This window comes from Trichechus manatus, unplaced genomic scaffold (genome assembly GCF_000243295.1).
Source record: "Trichechus manatus latirostris isolate Lorelei unplaced genomic scaffold, TriManLat1.0 scaffold00075, whole genome shotgun sequence".
Lineage (NCBI taxonomy): Eukaryota > Metazoa > Chordata > Mammalia > Sirenia > Trichechidae > Trichechus > Trichechus manatus.
The window spans coordinates 200,275-218,625 of NW_004444011.1; the positions used below are offsets into that span (position 1 = coordinate 200,275).

Consider the following 18,351-nt stretch of genomic DNA (forward strand, 5'->3'; position numbering starts at 1 on the left):
GGTACTGGTACAACAGATACACAGACCAGTGGAACAGAATAGAGAATCCAGACGTAAATTCATTCACCTATGAGCAGCTGGTATTTGACAAAGGCCCAAAGTCCATTAATTGGGGAAAAGACAGTCTGTTTAACAAATGATGCTGGCATAACCGGATATCCATCTGCAAAAAACTGAAACAAGACCCATCCGTCACACCATGCACATAAATTAACTCAAAATGGACCAAAGACTTAAATATAAAATCAAAAACGATTAAGACCATGGAAGAAAAAATACAGAGAACGCTAGGAGCCCTAATGTATGGCATAAACACAATACGAACCATAAGTAACACTGCACAAGCACAGGTAGAAAGACTAGATAATTGGGAGGTCCTAAAAATCAAACACTTATGCTCATCAAAAGACTTCACCAAAAGAGTAGAAAGACAACCTACAGACTGGGAAAAAATTTTTGGCTACAACAAATCCGATCAGTGTCTAATCTCTAAAATCTACAAGATATGCAAAACTTCAACAACAAAAAGACAAATAACCCAATTAAAAAATGGGTAAAAGATATGAAAAGGCACGTTGCCAAAGAAGATATTCAGGTGGCTAACAGACACATGAAGAAATGCTCACCATCATTAGCCATTAGAGAAATGAAGATCAAAACTACAATGAGATATCAGCTCACCCCAACAAGACTAGCATTAATCAAAAAGCAAAATAATAAATGCTGGACAGGTTGTAGAGACTGGAACACTTACACACTGTTCATGGGAATGTAAAATGGTACAAGCACTTTGGAAAATCGATTTGGCACTTCCTTAAAAAGCTAGAAATAGATGTACCATACGATCCAGCTATCCCGCTCGTTGGAATATATCCTAGAGAAATAAGTGCTGTCACACAAATAGATATATGCACACCCATGTTCATCGCAGCACTGTTCACAATAGCAAAAAGTTGGAAATAACCTAGGTACCCATCAATGGATGAATGGATAAGCAAATTATCGTATATCCACATAATGGGATACTACGCAATAATAAAAAACAACGATGACGCTGTGAAACATAACGTGAAGGAATCTAGAGGGCATTATGCTGAGTGAATTTAGTCATTCACAGAAGGACAAATATTGTATAAGACAACCATTATAAGAATTCAAGAAAAGGTTTAAATACAGAAGAAAACATTCTTTGATGGTTACAATGGTGGGGAGGGAGGGAGAGGGTTATTTACTAACTAGACAGTAGATAAGAATTATCTTAGGTGAAAGGAAGGACAGCACTCACTACAAGGGATGTCAACACAACTGGACTAAACCAAAGCTAAGAAGGTTCCTGAATACAATCAAACATTTTGAGGGACAGAGTAGCAGATGTAGGGGTCTGGGGACCATGCTTTCAGGGGACATCTAGGTCAACTGGCATAACAAAGCTTATTAAGAAAATGTTCTGCATCCTACTTTGGTGAATGGCGTCCGGGGTCTTAAAAGCTTGCAAGCGGCCACGTAAGATGCATCAATTGGTCCGAACCACCTGGAGTAAAGGAGAATGAAGAACACCAAAGACACAAGGAAAGTAGTAGCCCAAGAGACAGAAAGGGCTATATAAACCAGAGACTTCATCAGCCTGAGACCAGAAGAACTAGATGGTGCCCGGCTACCACCAATGACTGCCCTGACAGGGAACACAACAGAGAGTCCCAGATGGAGAAGGAGAAAGGTGGGGTGCAGAACTCAAATTCTAGTAAAAAGACCCAAACTTAATGGTCTGACTGAGACTGGAGGTATCCCAGAAAGCACGGCCCCTGGATTCTCTATCAGCCCAGAACTAAAACAATTTCCAAGGCCAACTCTTCAGACAGGGGTTGGACTGATACTTGTGAGCGGTGTGCCTCTTAGCTCAAGTAGATACAGGAGACTAGATGGGCAGCTTCTGTCCGGAGGTGAGATGGGAAGGCAGAGAGGGTTAGGAGCTGGTTGAGTGGACATGGGGAATCAGGGGTGGAAAGAAGGAGTATGCTGTCACAGTATGGGGAGGGCAATTAGGGTCACATAACAATGTATGCATAAATTTTTGTATGGGGAAAAAAAATTTTTAAAAAAAAGTAAGGCAATTGAAAGGGTGGAGCCACGGTCTCCTAGGTTTCAAAGCATCAGATTTTCACTAAGTCAGTTCTGGAGGATGGGGCTGCCCTTCAGATGTGCCAAGGGGATGGGGCCTCCACCCAAAGCTGAGGGGGCAGGGCTGCCATGCAAAACAGGCAGAAGAACAGGGCTTGCTGGGGCCAAGGGGTTGCCACTCAGATAAACTAGGAGAATGGGGTTGCCCAAAGCTTAAGGAGCAGAATTGCCATCCCAGTGGTCCTGGAAGGCAGAGCTGAAGCCCGGGGTCAAGATGCCTCCACCCATAATCGAGAGGGTATGGCCAACACCCTGAGTCTAGAGGGTGGGACCATTGCCCAGATGGTCCAGGAAAATAGAGGATTATTTTCAGGGCTTGAGAGCTAATGTAATTTGTTCTGCTGCGTTTTGGACCTGCTTGGTGTCTATTATCCCTTTTTTCCTTCTAATTTCTCCCATTTGTAATGGAAATGTCTATGTTGTGCCTGTTCCACCATTGTACTTTGCATTCCAGATTTCACAGGTTCATGAAAGAAGAGAAATTTTTTCTCAGGCTGGAATATGCCTAAAGTCTCACCCATATGTGATTTATATGATTCAGAAGATGAGATGTTGGGTCTATAGTTGATTTAAGACTTTTGCGATGATGTGATAGGGTAAATGTGTTTTGCATATGGGAAAGACATAAATGTAGGGGGACCAAGGAGTGAAATGTTATGGATTGATGTGTGTCCCCCCAAAATACATGTTGTAAATCCTAACCCCTATTATCTGTGCTTAGAATCCCATTTTGGAATGGGTTTTCTTTGTTATGTTAAAGAAGCAGTATTAGTGTAGGATATGTCTTAAATCAATTTCTTTTGAGATATAGAAGACCAGAGATGTGGGAAGATAAATTCCATGCCACATGATTGCCAAGGAATAGAAGCTAAAAAGAGACAAGGATCTTCCCCCAGAGCACACAGAAAAAGCCTTCACCTAGAGCCCTATCCTGGATTCGGACTTCTAGCTCCCAAATGAGAAAAAATATATTTCTGTTAAAGTCGAAAGAAAAAAATTAATAAATAAGACAACTGACTAAAGCAACCTGAATATATAAAAATGAATGCGTTAATGATATTTAACAAAACAAAACTAAATAAATCATTGGCTGCTCTTGGAGATAACCTGGCCATCAATCCATTTATGGGAAGAATGTAAGTACTGGAAAAGAATTAAGCACACGTCCTGCCTGTCCTGTATAGACGGTATTTCAGAGTAATTAAATGATGCTGGTTGATGAGGGAAAGTTCTTCATTACATAAGAATTCCAGCCAATAAATGTGGAAGTAATAGTATTTTTAAATATCACCATTTTGCAACCATTAATGAAACAACTGATTCAGACAATAGTCATTTAATGAATGCTAAAATCATTAGGAGAAAGAGCGATGGGGAATTTTACAATGGCTCAATCTTAGCATCCCTAAAAAAAAGAGGCCACAAGACATTACATGTCTCCTGATATGATAAAATATGAAATACACAGGAACCATCTAGGAAGTATTCATGCCAAAAAAAATCATTTTAAATTTAGTCAAGCTTTTGGACCTAACTTTGTTGTTGTTAGTTGCTGTTGAGTCGATTCAAATTCATGGCAATCCCATGTGGGCAGAGAAGAACTACTCTACAGGGTTTTCAAAGCAGATCACCAGGTTGTCTTCTGAGGCAACTCTAGGTGGCTTCGAACCGCCAACCTTTCAGCTAGCGGTCTATCACTTAACTATTTGTGCCACCCAGGGAGTCCTACTGGACGTAACTTTGTTGTTGTTTTGTTAGGTGCTGCCAAGTCGATTCTGACTTATAGTGACCCCATGTACAACAGAACAAAATACTGCCTGGTCCTGCACCATCCTCATCATCGTTGTTATGCTTGAGCCCATTGTTGCAGCCACTGTGTGAGTCCATCTTGTTAAGGGTCTTCCTCTTTTTCACTGATCCTCTACTCTGCTAAGCATAATGCCTTTCTTCAGGGACTGGTCCCTCCTGATAACATGTCCAAAGTATGTGAGACGAAGTCTTGTCATCCTTGCTTCTAAGGAACATTCTGGCTGTACTTCTTCCAAGACAGATTTGTTCGTTCTTCTGGCAGTCCAAGGTAAACACGAAATATGGGGAAAGGGAACAATTTCTAACTGATTCTATGAGACCAGTATTTTTCTGATACCACAGCCAGAGAAAGACATCCTAAAAAGACAACTACAGACCAATATCTTCTATGAATATAGACACAAAAATCATCAGGAAAATACTAACAAAAACAATCCAGCAACATATAAAAAGAATTATACATCATGACCAAGTGTGATTTACCCCAGAAATGCAATGTCAGTTCAACATCTGAAAATCAAATAATCTAATATACCATATGAATAGACTAAAAGACAAAACTCACATGATTATCTCAACAGACACAGAAAAAGCAGTAGACAAAACCCAATGCCCTTTCATGATAAAAACATCGAAGAAATTAAGAATGGAAAAAAACTTCTTAAAACTGATAAAGGTCATTTATTAAAAACTGACAACCAACATCATACTTAATAGTAAAAGTCCTAATAATTTTCCCCTAAAATAAGGAATAAGACAAGGCCATCTGCTCTTGCTAATTCTATTCAATATTGTACTAGAGATTCTAGCCAGGGAAATTAGGGAAGACAAAGAAATAAAGGTGTTCAGATTGGGAAAAAAGAAGTAAAATTATCTCTGTTTAGAGATGACATCATCTTGTAAATATAAAACCCTAAAGAATCTTCTTCATATAGTCCAGCTTCTTGGATTATTTACTAAGCATACAGACTGAATAAGTGTCTGAAAGGATACAACCTTGATGCACACCTTTCTGATCTTAAACTACACAGTATCCCATTGTTCTACTCAAACAACTGCCTCTTGGTCTGTATATGACTGTATACCAGTTCTGCAAGAGCACAATTAAGTGTTCTTGAATTCCTATTCTTCGCAATGTTATCCAAAATTTGTTATGATCCACATAGTTGAATGCCTTTGTATACTCAATAAAACACAGGTAAGTATCTTTCTGATATACTCTGCTTTCAACCAGGATCCATCTGACATCAGCAATATCCCTTGTTCATCTTCTTCTTAATATGGCTTGAATTTCTGGCAGTTCCCTGTCGATGTACTGCTGCAACTGTTTTTGAATTATCTTCAGCAAAATTTTACTTGTGTGATATTAATGATACTGTTTGATAATTTCTACACAACTATGGATCTCTTCCAGTCAGTTGGCCAAATATAGCTGCCTTCCAAATTTCTTAGTATAGACAGGTGAGGACTTCAAGTATTACATGCATTTGATGAAACATCTCAACTGGTATTCCATCAATTCCTGAAGCCTTGTTTTTCACCAATGCCTTCAGTGCAGCTTGGACTTCTTCCTTCAGTACCATCAGTTCTTGATCATATGCTACCTCTTAAAATGGCTGAACATTGACCAGTTCTTTCTGGTACAGTGACTCTATGCATTCCTTCCATCTTCTTTTGATGCTTCCTGTGTCGTTTAATATTTTCCCCATAGAATCCTTCAATATTGCAACTACAGGATTAACCTTTTTCTTCAGTTCTTTCAGCTTGAGAAATACTAAGCATGTTCTTCTCTTTTGGTTTTCTAACTCCAGGTCTTTGCACTGTAATACTTTACTTTGTCTTATTGAGCCACCCTTTGAAATCTTTGTTCAGCTCTTTTACTTCATCGTATCTTCCATTCACTTTAGCTACTCTATGTTCATGAGCAAGTTTCAGAGTCTCTTCTGACACCCACTTTGGTCTTTTCTTTCTTTCTCATCTTTTAATGACCTTTTACTTTATTCATGTGTGATGTCCTTGATGTCATCCCTCAACTCATGTGGTGTTTGGTCATTAGTGCTCAATGCATCAAGTCTATTCTTGAGATGGTCTCTAAATTCAGGTGGGATATACTCAAGGTCGTACTTTGGCTCTCGTGGACTTCTTTTAATTTTCTTCAGCTTCAACTTGAACTTGCACGTGAGCAATTGATGGTCTGTTCCACAGTCAGCCCCTAGCCTTGTTTTGACTGATAATATTGAGCTTCTCCATCATCTCTTTCCACAGATGTAGTTGATTTGATTCCCATGTATTCTATTCATTGAGGTCCAAGTGTACAGTTGCTGTTTATATTATTGTAAAAAGTTCTTTACACTGAATAACTTGTTGGTCTTACAAAATTCTATCATGCAACCTTGGGCATCATTTCTATCACCAAGGCCATATTTTCCAACTACCAATCCTTCTTTGCTTCCAACTGTCACGTTTCAATCATCAGTAATTATCAATGCATCTTGATTGCATGTTTGTTTGATTTCAGACTGCAGAAGTTGGCAAAAATTTTCAATTTCTTCATCTTTGACATTAGTAATTGGTGTGTAAATTTGAATAGTCAACTTCCAATTTTCCTAGATACATACTTCGTGCATTCCATGTCTTGATTATTAACAGATGTTTCTGGCTGTATTTTCTCATTTTGAGTCATGCCACATCAGCAAATGAAGGTTCTGAAAGCTTTACTCCATCCCTATCATTAAGGTCAACTCTACTTTGAGGAGGCAGCTGTTCCCCAGTAGTATTCTGAGTGACTTCCAACCTGAAGGGCTCATCTTCTGGCACTAAATCAGACAATGTTCCGCTGCTATTCATAACATTTTCACTGGTCAATTTTTTTAGAAGCAGATCGCCAGGTCCTTCTTCCTAATCTGTCTTAGTCTGGAAGCTCTGCAGAAACCTGTCCACCATGGTAATCCTGCTGGTATGTGAAATAATGGTGGCATAGCTTCCAGCATCACAGCAATACACAAGCCACCACAGTATGACAAACTGACAGACAAATGGTGGTCTAGCCTCCTAAACTGTGAGAAGAGAAACTTCTGTTTGTTAAAGCAACCCATTTGTGGTGTTTCTATTATAGCAGCACTAGATAACTAAGACACATGGGATCCAGAATAGCCAAAACAATCTTGAAAAAGAACAGTCAGAAAACTCAAACTTTCTGATTTCAAACCTCACTATTCATGTGTATTCTGAAAAAGCCCATGTGACACTGATGCATCTATTCTTCCGGGCCTAAATGGCCTAACAAGATGCTTTGTTTAAAACAAACAAGAAAAAAATCAAGCTTGAAACTGTCTTAAAATTTGGCAATATCTTACATAATTACAAACACCTGTGTCCTTTGATCTAGAAATTGTACTTCTAATATTATTTCTCACACTCTGCACACATGGGGTCACCATGAATTAGAATCAACTCGATGGCGACTAACAACAACCTACTTCTACATATGTGAAATGACATGTCTACATGATAACTCTCAGAAGCATTTTTTGAAGATCAAAAGAGGAAATAATCTAAATGTCTATCAGAATGGTTCACAATCCCTTACATACAATCCTTGGATCCAGATACATTTTAAAATTCAAAGTTTTCTAATTTTGCAAAGGTCATACAGTACATATACTGTATATTATGTTAACACTTATATCAGAGTCTACAACAGCTCCTTCTTAAAAAAAAAAAAAACAAATTTTTACAGCAAAAGATATGAATATTCACACTAAGTAGGATAAATAAAAACTCACAATAGACTTAGGTGATTCAAGTCAGATTTTCCTTCTAAATTTGTACATGCCAGGACAGGTTTTACCACCAAATGACTTACAAAAAACCTTTGATTTTCAAAGATTTTTTGATTTATGAATTACGGCTCAGAGACTGTGGACCTGAGCTTTTACTGGTATTATTCATTCTTCTTGTTTTACAACTAGTTGCTTAAACATCTGCCTCTGGCCAGTAGGCTGTACACTACTAAAGCATGTCAAGAGACAACATGCAATGTCTTTTCTGGATTGAATAAACATAAATTACAGGGATAATTATTTGTTAATATTTGACTCCTCTAAGCAGGTCAGATAGAATGGTGTGGCACAAAGTTATGCCAGTTAGCAGTCACTATCAGTATACATGTTTTGTTACCAGGGCAGACACAATCTGAAAGGCCTTAATACAGGACAGGAAGATTATTGTTCTGAAGTGGTGCAATATCTATCTATTATTAAATGATGCCTTGTAAAAAGGAATGGTAGGGGATAAAAAAGGGATTCATGCTGTTTTTTATTTAAAGCTTATACAATTTTCACTTAAATTGCCTCTTGTGGGCTCATTTCACTCTGCTTTCTAAAATGTTTTAAAGAACAAATGTTTACAGTTAATACCAGAAAACCTTGCATATTATTAAACTCCTGCTAGTATGAAAAACATAAGCCTTTCAATCCTTTACTGAGCACATGAAAACAAAATTTAAAAAAAACAAACAAACAAACTGAATTCACTGTCTTGTTTTAGCTTGCTAGACTATAGCTAAACCATACTGAAAATACATGTACTATAAAAGTAGTTAGAATATCATTTCAGCTACAATACTGCTAATATAATTCCTAAAGCAAAACAGAAAATATGACACATCAAAATAAAACCATGAATTCTACCAAAACTTTGTATTGCTAAGTGAATCACCTGTCAAGTTTTCATAAATTAACACTTAAAGGTTTATAGTATTTTGGAAAGGAGCCCTGGTAGCACAATGGTTAAGTGCTCAGCTGCTAACTGAAAGGTTGGCGGTTCAAACCCACCAGCCACGCTGCAGGAGAAAAGACTTGGCAATCTGCTCCTGTAAAGATTATTGCCTAGGAAACCCTACGTGGCAGTTCTACTCGGTCCTACAGGGTCACTATGAGTCAGAATCAACTCGACGATACACAATAACAACGTTCTGAAACATCATAAAATGTGTTTCTTTTGAAAGAAAACTTTTGGGTGACAAGCTTATAAGTTACATAGAAAAATTTCGCGTGGATTTCATTACTCCTACCTTCTAAATATTTACAGATTTTCTCCAGTTGGACTGGCATGTGAAAATGAAAAAAAAAAAAATCAGATATATAAATATTAATTCAGAATATAACCAATTGCTAAATTAAAAAAATAGGTAAAACAGTCCTACCTGAGGTAAAATCAGAACTCCTGCCACTCTTTTTGTCCTCTACAATTTCATAAAATGGACTTATGACATGCAGCAATTCCTCAACTTTCTCAGTCATCGGCATGGTCTCAAGAATCTGCAATCAAAATAGAAAAATCTTGTGAAATCACAAAATATTAATCTGATCTAACCAGTATCAAATAATCTAACATTTCCAATTTATTAATAAATTTTGAGATTTGAAGTGCATTTACAGATTCCTTAAAATAGCTGTATCAATTACATATTTAATGTATATACTCTCCTAGAAAAGTTTCAAGTATATTAAAGGTCTAACTGTGTTTCCATTTTGAAAACAATTTTACACATGCTTCATGTAAAATTTTACACGATCATTCATAAATTGTGCACTAAAAACTAGGAGCATTAATGTTAAAATAGTAAACTGTGGTGTTAGAGTCAAGTTATTATGTCTCCGTTTTATAACACCAACGTAGTGTTTCTAAAACGGCACACAAGTAAAGTAGGAAGTGGTAACCACTTTCAGCCGTCTTTATAACTGCTGGCCAATTTAGGATCATCAAATTTAGAAAGCATTCAACTGAACAGCCATCAACTGGTGACCCATAAAAGATAATTCTGAGAATGATAAACTGAGAACTGTGAGAATTAGATTCAAACAAAAAATTGAAACCATAGGGTAATGTTTACTTTGATATAACCAAAGTCACAGTTAATAAGTGGCAGAGAGAATTCAAACACAAGCCAGTACCCTTTACACTATGTCACACTGCCATGATATAAAAACTTGACTTAACAGAATCTGGTAACCTAACTAGATATCCCATCATGATACCCACTCAACATTTCCTTTGATCCTCCTGCAAACCAGATCCCTTTTAGTTATCACTCAATTACAGCTTATAAAAAAAATCTCTTCTCAACTTTCTCCAATGTCTGGGTTTCTCATACCCCATTGAATTATGGACTTGCAATGTCAGAACAACTAACTAAATGTAGTAGGTGCTGGCACTAAATAAATATAAACAGAGTGTTATAGTTCTTTCAATAAGCTAGAATTTCAGTAATCAGTATAGGCAGAACACAAATTAAGAGTATACTCTCTGAAGGAGAAACTCTCAAAATACAACAACCAGGAATGATCTTAGCGATACTCCACTGGTTCCACCCCATCTAGAGCAAGGGAGAATGAAGAAAACCAAAGACAAAAGGGAAAGATAAGTCCAAAGGATTAATGGACCACAACTACCACAGCCTCCACCAGACTGAGTCAAGCACAACTAGATAGTACCCGACTACCACCAGTGACTGCTCTGACAGGGATCACAATAGAAGGTCCCAGACAGAGCTGGAGAAAAATTCTAACTCACAAAAAAAGACCAGACTTACTGGTCTGACAGAGACTGGAGAAACTCTGAGAGTATGGCCCCCAAGACACCCTTTTAGCTCAGTAATGAAGTCACTCCTGAGGTTCACCCTTCAGCCAAAGATTAGACAGGCCCATAAAACAAAACAAGACTAAAGGTGTACAACAGCTCAGGGACAAGGACTAGATGGCAAGAGGGGACAGGAAAGCTGGTAATAGGGTACCCAAGGTCAAGAAAGGAGAGTGTTGACATGTCGTGGGGTTGGTAACCAATGTCACAAAACAGTATGTGCGCTAATTGTTTAATGAGAAGCTAGCTTGTTCCGTAAATCTTTATCTAAAGTACAATAAAAAGTAAATAAATAAATAATAAAATAAAAAAATCAAATGATGCATTGCAATAAATAAATAAATTCTATTATTTCTTTGAGAAAAATAAATAAACAAAAAGAATGATCTCAGTGATTTACAAAATTCTATCCCCTACCTCCAGTGCTGAAATAAAAGAAATGGTGTGTGTGTGAATGTGCACACAGACACACACTTTATAGATACAGAGAAACACACACAGACTGACAGACAGATACAGGCAAATCCCGTCTCCATAATTACTACTTATCTTCAGAGAAGATTTTATCTAAAGTTGTAAGTGACACAAATGGTTAAGTACTGGACTACTAACCGAAAGGCTGGGGGTTCAAACCCACCCAGAGGCGTCTTGGAAGACAAGCCTGGTGATCTGCTTCTGAAAGGTCACAGCCTTGAAAACCCTATGGAGCAATTCTACTCGGAACACATGGGGTTGCCATGAGTCAGAATCAACTCAATGGCAACTAACAACAACAACAAAAGTTAATTAAGTTAATTAAATGTATTGTAACCCAAGCCAAATGGAGAATGTATTAACAGAAATATATGGTAGGCTGCATTGACTCTACTCTGTCGCATGGGATTGCCATGACTTAGAATCAACTCGATGGCACCTAACAACAACATGGACTCTAGAAGAGGCATATCTAAGCATAATAATTTTTCTGTTTATTCAGCACTTTTCCTGGGTGACAGACATCATTTATGAATGACAAAAATGTCATATAATCCTAAAGAGCAATGGTACAGTAATTTGTGAACTATATTTAAGAATATAATTTAACAACTGTTTCAATTAGTAAAGTATTATGGCAATTAGAAAAAATCTCAAAATCAGTAATCAAATCTTTGGTATAAAGTATTATATGACATGATTATTTACAAATATACAGTTTTATCTACCAATATCCATAAAGCTAACTCTGAAAATAATTCAAGAGAGTAATCAAATTTTTGAATATATGGATATCCTAATACTTTTAGATCTACCTCTAAAAATTTACTATAAACTTTGTTATATTCACATATAAAATGAAGTTTTAAAAGTCTGAATGAAAATAGCATATTATTTTAATTAGACAAGTAGAAAAATACACAGACACAGTGGGAACATTTTAAGACGGCTAAAAGGCAGCAGTAGTTTTAATCTCTCTTAGGAAAAAAAATAGAATACACATTGTTTCATCCCACTCCCACTTTAAGTTGTGGCTACACCATTAATAATACTGGATAGGAAAAAATACATAAATTTTACTTAATGTGTCAATTCAACTTTACATTATAAAAGTGTGTCCTAAAAATAATAATGATATTTAAGGTAAAGGAATAGTTATCAAACCAAAAAGGCTTTAGATTATCTTTCTCCGCTTTTGAAAGGCCTCTTTGTTGTTGTGTTATTGATATAGTTAACAGCCAAAAGAACTCTGCCCTCTATTACAGATACACAAAGTCCGCTAAATAAAAATTATGAAAATGTAACAAAGGGCACAATTCAGCAGTGTGCAAGAAATTTTAAAAGCAAACAGAAATAAAACAAAACAAAAAAAGTGAATCTAGCAAATAGAAATTATAAGAGACCCTCAGGGACTGAATTACTGGGCTGAGGGTTGTGGGGACCATGGTCTCAGGGAATATCTAGCTCAATTGGCATAACATAGTGTATAAAGAAAATGTTGTACATTCTACTTTGGTGAGTAGGATCTGGAGTCTTAAAAGCCTATGAGTGACCATCTAAGATGCTCCACTAGTCTCACCCCATCTGGAGCAAGGGAGGGTGAAGAAAACCAAAGACACAAGGGAAAGACTAGTCCAAAGGACTAATGACCACAACTACCACAGCCTCCACCAGACTGAGTCCAGCACAACCAGATGGTACCTGGCTGCCACCGCCGACTGCTCTGATGGGGATCACAATGGAGGGTCCCGGACAGAGCTGGAGAAAAATGTAGAACAAAATTCTAACTCACAAAAGAAAGAACCAGACTTACTGGCCAACAGAGACTGGAGAAACCCCAAGAGTATGGCTCCCAGATATCCTTTTAGCTCAGTAATGAAGTCACTCCTGAGGTTCACCATTTAGTCAAAGATTAGACAGGCCCATAAAACAAAATGACACTAAAGGGGCACACCAGCCCAGGGGCAAGGACTAGAAGGCAGGAGGGGACAGAAAAAGTGGCAACAGAGAATCCAAGGTCGAGAAGGGCAAGTGTTGACATGTCGTGGAGTTAGTAACCAATTCCACAAAACAACATGTGTACTAGTTGTTTAATGAGAAGCTAGTTTGTTCTGTAAACCTTCACCTAAAATAAATAAAACTAAATAAATAAATTATAACAGAGATTAATACCGTCATACCATCTGGTAAAACAACTATTTCTTTTTACAGATTTTTCTTTATGTTCAAAGACAATCTATTTAAAACTGTCAAACAGACCTATATTTCACAACTTCTGATCCATCCTCAACATAAAAATGGTCTTTTATAAAAAGCCTGTAGGATCATCTTCATAAATTTTCCCCTCAAGAATTTAGCAAAGTTGCAGAGTACAAGGTCAACACACTAAAATCAGCTGGATTTCTATACCAGCAATGTGAAATCTGAAAAGGTTATTTAAAAAATAATTCCATTTACTACAGCACCTAAAAGAATAAAATACCTAGGAATAAACTCAACCAGGGATGTGAAAGACTTATACAGTGAAACTTATAAAACGCTATTGAAAGAGATTAAAGAAGACTTAAATAAATGGAAAGACACCCCATGTTCATGTATACTGGCAAACTCAATATAGTTAAGATATCAATACTACTGTCATGGAGTGAATTGCGTCCCCCCAAAATATGCATTGTAAATCCTAACCTCTATGCCTGTGGTGGTTATAATACCATTTGGGAATGGGGTGTCTTTGTTATGTTAATGAGGCAAGATTAATGTTACCAATCTCTTTTGAGATATAAAAGAGTTTAAACGTGCAAGCAAGCAAGCAAGCAGAGATAGGGAAGACAGATGCCAAGCCACTTGAAGATCTCCAAGGAACCAGGAAATAGAAGCTGAAGATATAAGGACCTTCCCCCAGAGCCAAGAGAGAAAGCCTTCCCCTAGAGCTGGCACCCTGAATTCAGACTTCTAGCTTCCCAAACTGTGAGAATATAAATTTCTGTTTGTTAAAGCCATCCACTTGTGTTATTTCAGTTACAGCAGCACTAGATAAAACAACTACCCAAAGCAATCTATAGATTCAACACAATCCTGATCAAAATTCCAAAAACCTTCTTTATAGAAATAGAAAAACCAATCCTCAGTTTTATATGGAAAGGTAAGAGGCTCCGGAATAGCCAAAGCAATTTTGAAGAACAAAGTAGGAGGACTCTCACTTCCTGATTTCAAAACATACTATACAGCTACAGTAATCAAAACAGTCTGGTATTGGTATAACAATAGATACACAGACCTAGGAACAGAATTGAGAGTCCATAAATAAACTCATACATCTATGGTCAACTGATTTTTGACAAGGGTACTAAGTCTATTTAATGGGGAAGTGTGGTGAAATGAGTTCTTTACGTGGCCTTTTGCCTTGGTTCTTTGGATTAACAACTTGAGAGGCTTTTTCCCCTAAGCCCTGAGGAGTTACCTGTGTCCCAGCTTTCCAGCCGAGAGGGTTTGTTACTTTTGTCCAGGTTGACTGACATTTCCTGGGCAAGCTGTAAACAACTTGACTTTTTGTCTGGCCCTAGGCTGCAACCTGCCCTGTGACTAGTATGCATCTTGCAAGGATTGGTCAATATACTCATGCAAATGAAATGACTGTGGACTATGCAAATGAGGTGACTATAGCCTAATATGCAAATGAGTGTCTATGGCCTACCAAGAGGGGATTGGTCAGTTTGTGGTCCCCTGCTGGGAGGGGCCATGCCTTAAAATCGACAAGAGTTGTGTATATATGCAGCCAACGCCACAGATGTTTTTCAGACAGAAAGAAATAGAAAGAGAAGCAGCAAGAAGCAGCAGAAGGAAGAAAGAAGAGAAAAGCAGAGAAAGAGAGGACATAAGGAACCTCCTAAAAGCTGTAACATGGGTCAAGGACTATAATATTGAAGGCAGTAAGAGGCCCAGAAGGGGCTGAGCGGCAGAGCTGGCGATGACCGGCCCAGAAGGGGCCCTAGAGCAGAGTCAGTTGTGACAGACAGCAGGGCCAGGAGAAGCCTGTACTGAGGGGGCCGAGAGGAGGCTATCCTGGGGAGTCTGAGAAGATCCCATCCTGAGGGGACCGGGAGAAGCCTGTCTTGAAGAAGCTGAAAGGAGGCTTGTACTGAGGCGACTGAGAGGAGGCCTGCATGGCCAAGAGAAGCTGAGAGAGCTGTCCTACACTGAAGAAGGGAGATTTTGCCTACATGCTTCTGTATCCTGATCCTGAGTTGCAGCCTGTTGATCTTGATCCTGAGTTGTACCCTGTTACTTCTGTGTGGCCACTGCAATGGATTATCGAACCTAGAAGAGAAATAGAGAGTGCCATGGGAGGGACGGCTGGTGTCTGAATTGGTGAAAAGGTTAGAGAGTGAAGGTATGTCTGACTTCCACCTCAAAGGGATCAGTCTTGGGCTAATCTTAATTCGCCCAAGGTTGAACAGGTTCTAACACTACTACTCCTCCCATTTTACAGGTAGCAAGAGTCTCTTTAATAAATAGTGCTGGGAAAATTGGATTTCCATGTGCAGAAGTATAAATCAAGATCCATACCTCACACCATATATAAAAACCAATTTGAAATGGATCAAGGACCTTAATGTGAAAAGTAAAACTATAAAATTCGCAGAAGAAAACATGGGGATATGGCTGTGGGGTCTAGTTTTTAATGACAGTTTATCAGATATTCTAACAAAAGCCTCAGCAGCAAAAGACAAAATAGATAAATGGGACCTCATAAAAATTAAATACTTTTGTTTATCAAAGAACTTCATCAAAAAATTGAAGAGACAACCTAGAGATTGGGAAAATATCATCAGGAACCATATATCTGAAAAAGGCTTAATATCCAAAATGTTTATAAGACTTTTACAAAAACAAAAAGACAAACAACCCAATCAAAAAACAGGCAAAAGATTTGATGAGACCAGAAGAACTAGATGGTGCCAACCTACCACCAATGACTGCTCTGACAGGGAACACAACAGACAGACCCGGACAGAGCAGGAGAAAAGTCGGGTGCAGAATTCAAATTCTAGTAAAAAGACCAGACTTAATGGTCTGACTGAGACTGGAGAAACCCTGGAAGACATGGCCCCTGGACTGTCTGTTAACCCAGAACTAAAACCACTCCTGAAACCAACTCTTCAGACAAAGATTAGACAGGACTATAAGACATAAAACGATACTCATGAAGACTGTGCTTCTTAGCTCAAGCAGATACATAAGACTGTCTGGAGGTGAGATGAAAAGGCAGAGAGGGTCAGGAGCTGGCTGAATGGACACAGGAAATCCAGGGTGGAAAAAAGGAGTGTGCTGTCACATTATAGGGAGAGCAACTAGGGTCACATAACAATGTGTGTATAAATTTTTGTATGAGAAACTAACTTCAGCTGTAAACTTTCACAATAAAAAGCACAATAAAAATAAGAAATGGGCAAAAGACTTGAACAGGCATTTCAACAAAGAGGATATTCAAATGGCCAACAAGCACATGAAAAAATGCTCATCATTAGCATTAAAACCAAAACTCATTGCCATCGAGTCGATTCCAACTCACAGCGACCTACAGGACAGAGTAGAACTGCCCCATTGCGTTGCTAAAGATCAGCTGGTGGATTTGAACTGCTGACCTTTCGGTTAGCAGCTGTAGCTCTTAACCACTGCACCACTAGGGCTCCTCATTAGCCATTAGACAGATGTAAATCAAAACCACAATAGGTATCACTTCACTCCCACTAGGATAGCTAAAATTAAAAAAAAAACAGAAAATAAAAAATGTTGATGAGGATGTGGAGCAATCTGAACCCTAGTAAGAATGTAAAATAGTACAGGCACTGTGGAAAAGTTTTGTGGTTCCTCCAAAAGTTAAACACAGAACTACTCTATGATCTAGCAATTCTACTCCTGGGTTACCCAAAAGACCTGACAGCAGCAATGTGAACAGGCACATGCACACTAATATTTATTGCAGCACTATTCACAATAGCCAAAAGGTAGAAACAATCTAAGTGTCCATCAACAGATAAACAGATTAACAAAATACAGTACATACATATAATGGAATACTACTCAGCCATAAAGAGAAATGAAGTCCTGATACATGCCACAACATGAATGAAACTCTAAAACCTTACACTTAGTGAAATAAATCAAATCACAAAAGGACAAATATTATATGATCTCACTTATATGAAATAACAAGAACAGGCAAATGTATAGAGACCAAAGTTTTTTAGTGGTTACCAGGGGTGGGAAGGAGGGGGAAAGGGGAAGTTTTTGTTCGGTGAGTGTTTGTTCATGCTGATGGGAAATGTGGCAACGATTATGGGTGATATTTGCACAACATGCTTAATGTAATTAATATCACTGAACTGTACATCTGAAAAATGTTGAATTGGCAAATGTTGTGTTATATATATTTTTTTAAAAATCCTATCAAAACAATCCCTTGGTCAGCCTGAGACCAGAAGAACTAGATGGTGCCCGGCTACCACCAATGACCGCCCTGACAGGGAACACAACAGACACTCCTTGATGGAGCATAAGAAAAGAGGCGTGCAGAACTCAAATTCTAGTAAAAAGATTAGACTTAATGGTCTGACTGAGACTGGAGGATCCCCAGAAAGCACGGCCCCCGGACTCTCTGTCAACCCAGAATTAAAACCATTCCTGAGGCCAACTCTTCAGACAATGATTAGACTGGACTATGGGACATAAAATGATACTCGTGAAGAGTGTGTTTCTTAGCTCAAGTAGACACATGAGACTAAATGCACAGCTCCTGTCCAGAGGTGAGATGAGAAGGCAGAGAGGATCAGGAGCTGGTTGAATGGACATGGGAAATCAGGGGTGGAAAGGAGAGTGTGCTGTCACATAGGGAGAGCAATTAGGGTCACATAACAATGTACGTATAAATTTTTGTATGAGAGACTAACTTGAATTGTAAACTTTCACTTAAAGCACAACAATTAAAAAAAACAAAAACAAAAACCAATCCCTTGGACAGACTTAAAAGAGCTTGTTAATAAGAAACGCCCCTCTTGAGTAGTTGGCAGAGAACTAAAAACATATCCTCCTTATCTTATTCTCCTGAATGATCTTCACATTTACAGAAAAATGCTTGCTAATGAGAAGTCAAGTAATGGAATATCTCAATTTATGAGTCAAATCTTGTATGATGTTGAGCAGTATTGTTAACTATTTCTCCTAAGTAAAAAGTTCCAAAGCAGAAAT

The 18,351-nt window shown here is 38.0% G+C and overlaps 1 protein-coding gene across 6 annotated transcripts in view; it reads right to left on the reverse strand.

The window, feature by feature from the left end:
* Window positions 1-18,351, reverse strand: part of ACBD5 (acyl-CoA binding domain containing 5) — a 59,490-nt gene that overhangs the window by 30,880 nt on the left and 10,259 nt on the right. For all 6 annotated transcript variants that reach the window (XM_023735010.1, XM_023735009.1, XM_023735008.1 and 3 more), the window contains exon 5: window positions 9,194-9,308. In XM_023735010.1, coding sequence (XP_023590778.1) covers window positions 9,194-9,308 — 115 coding nt within the window. The remainder of the gene's footprint in view (window positions 1-9,193; window positions 9,309-18,351) is intronic.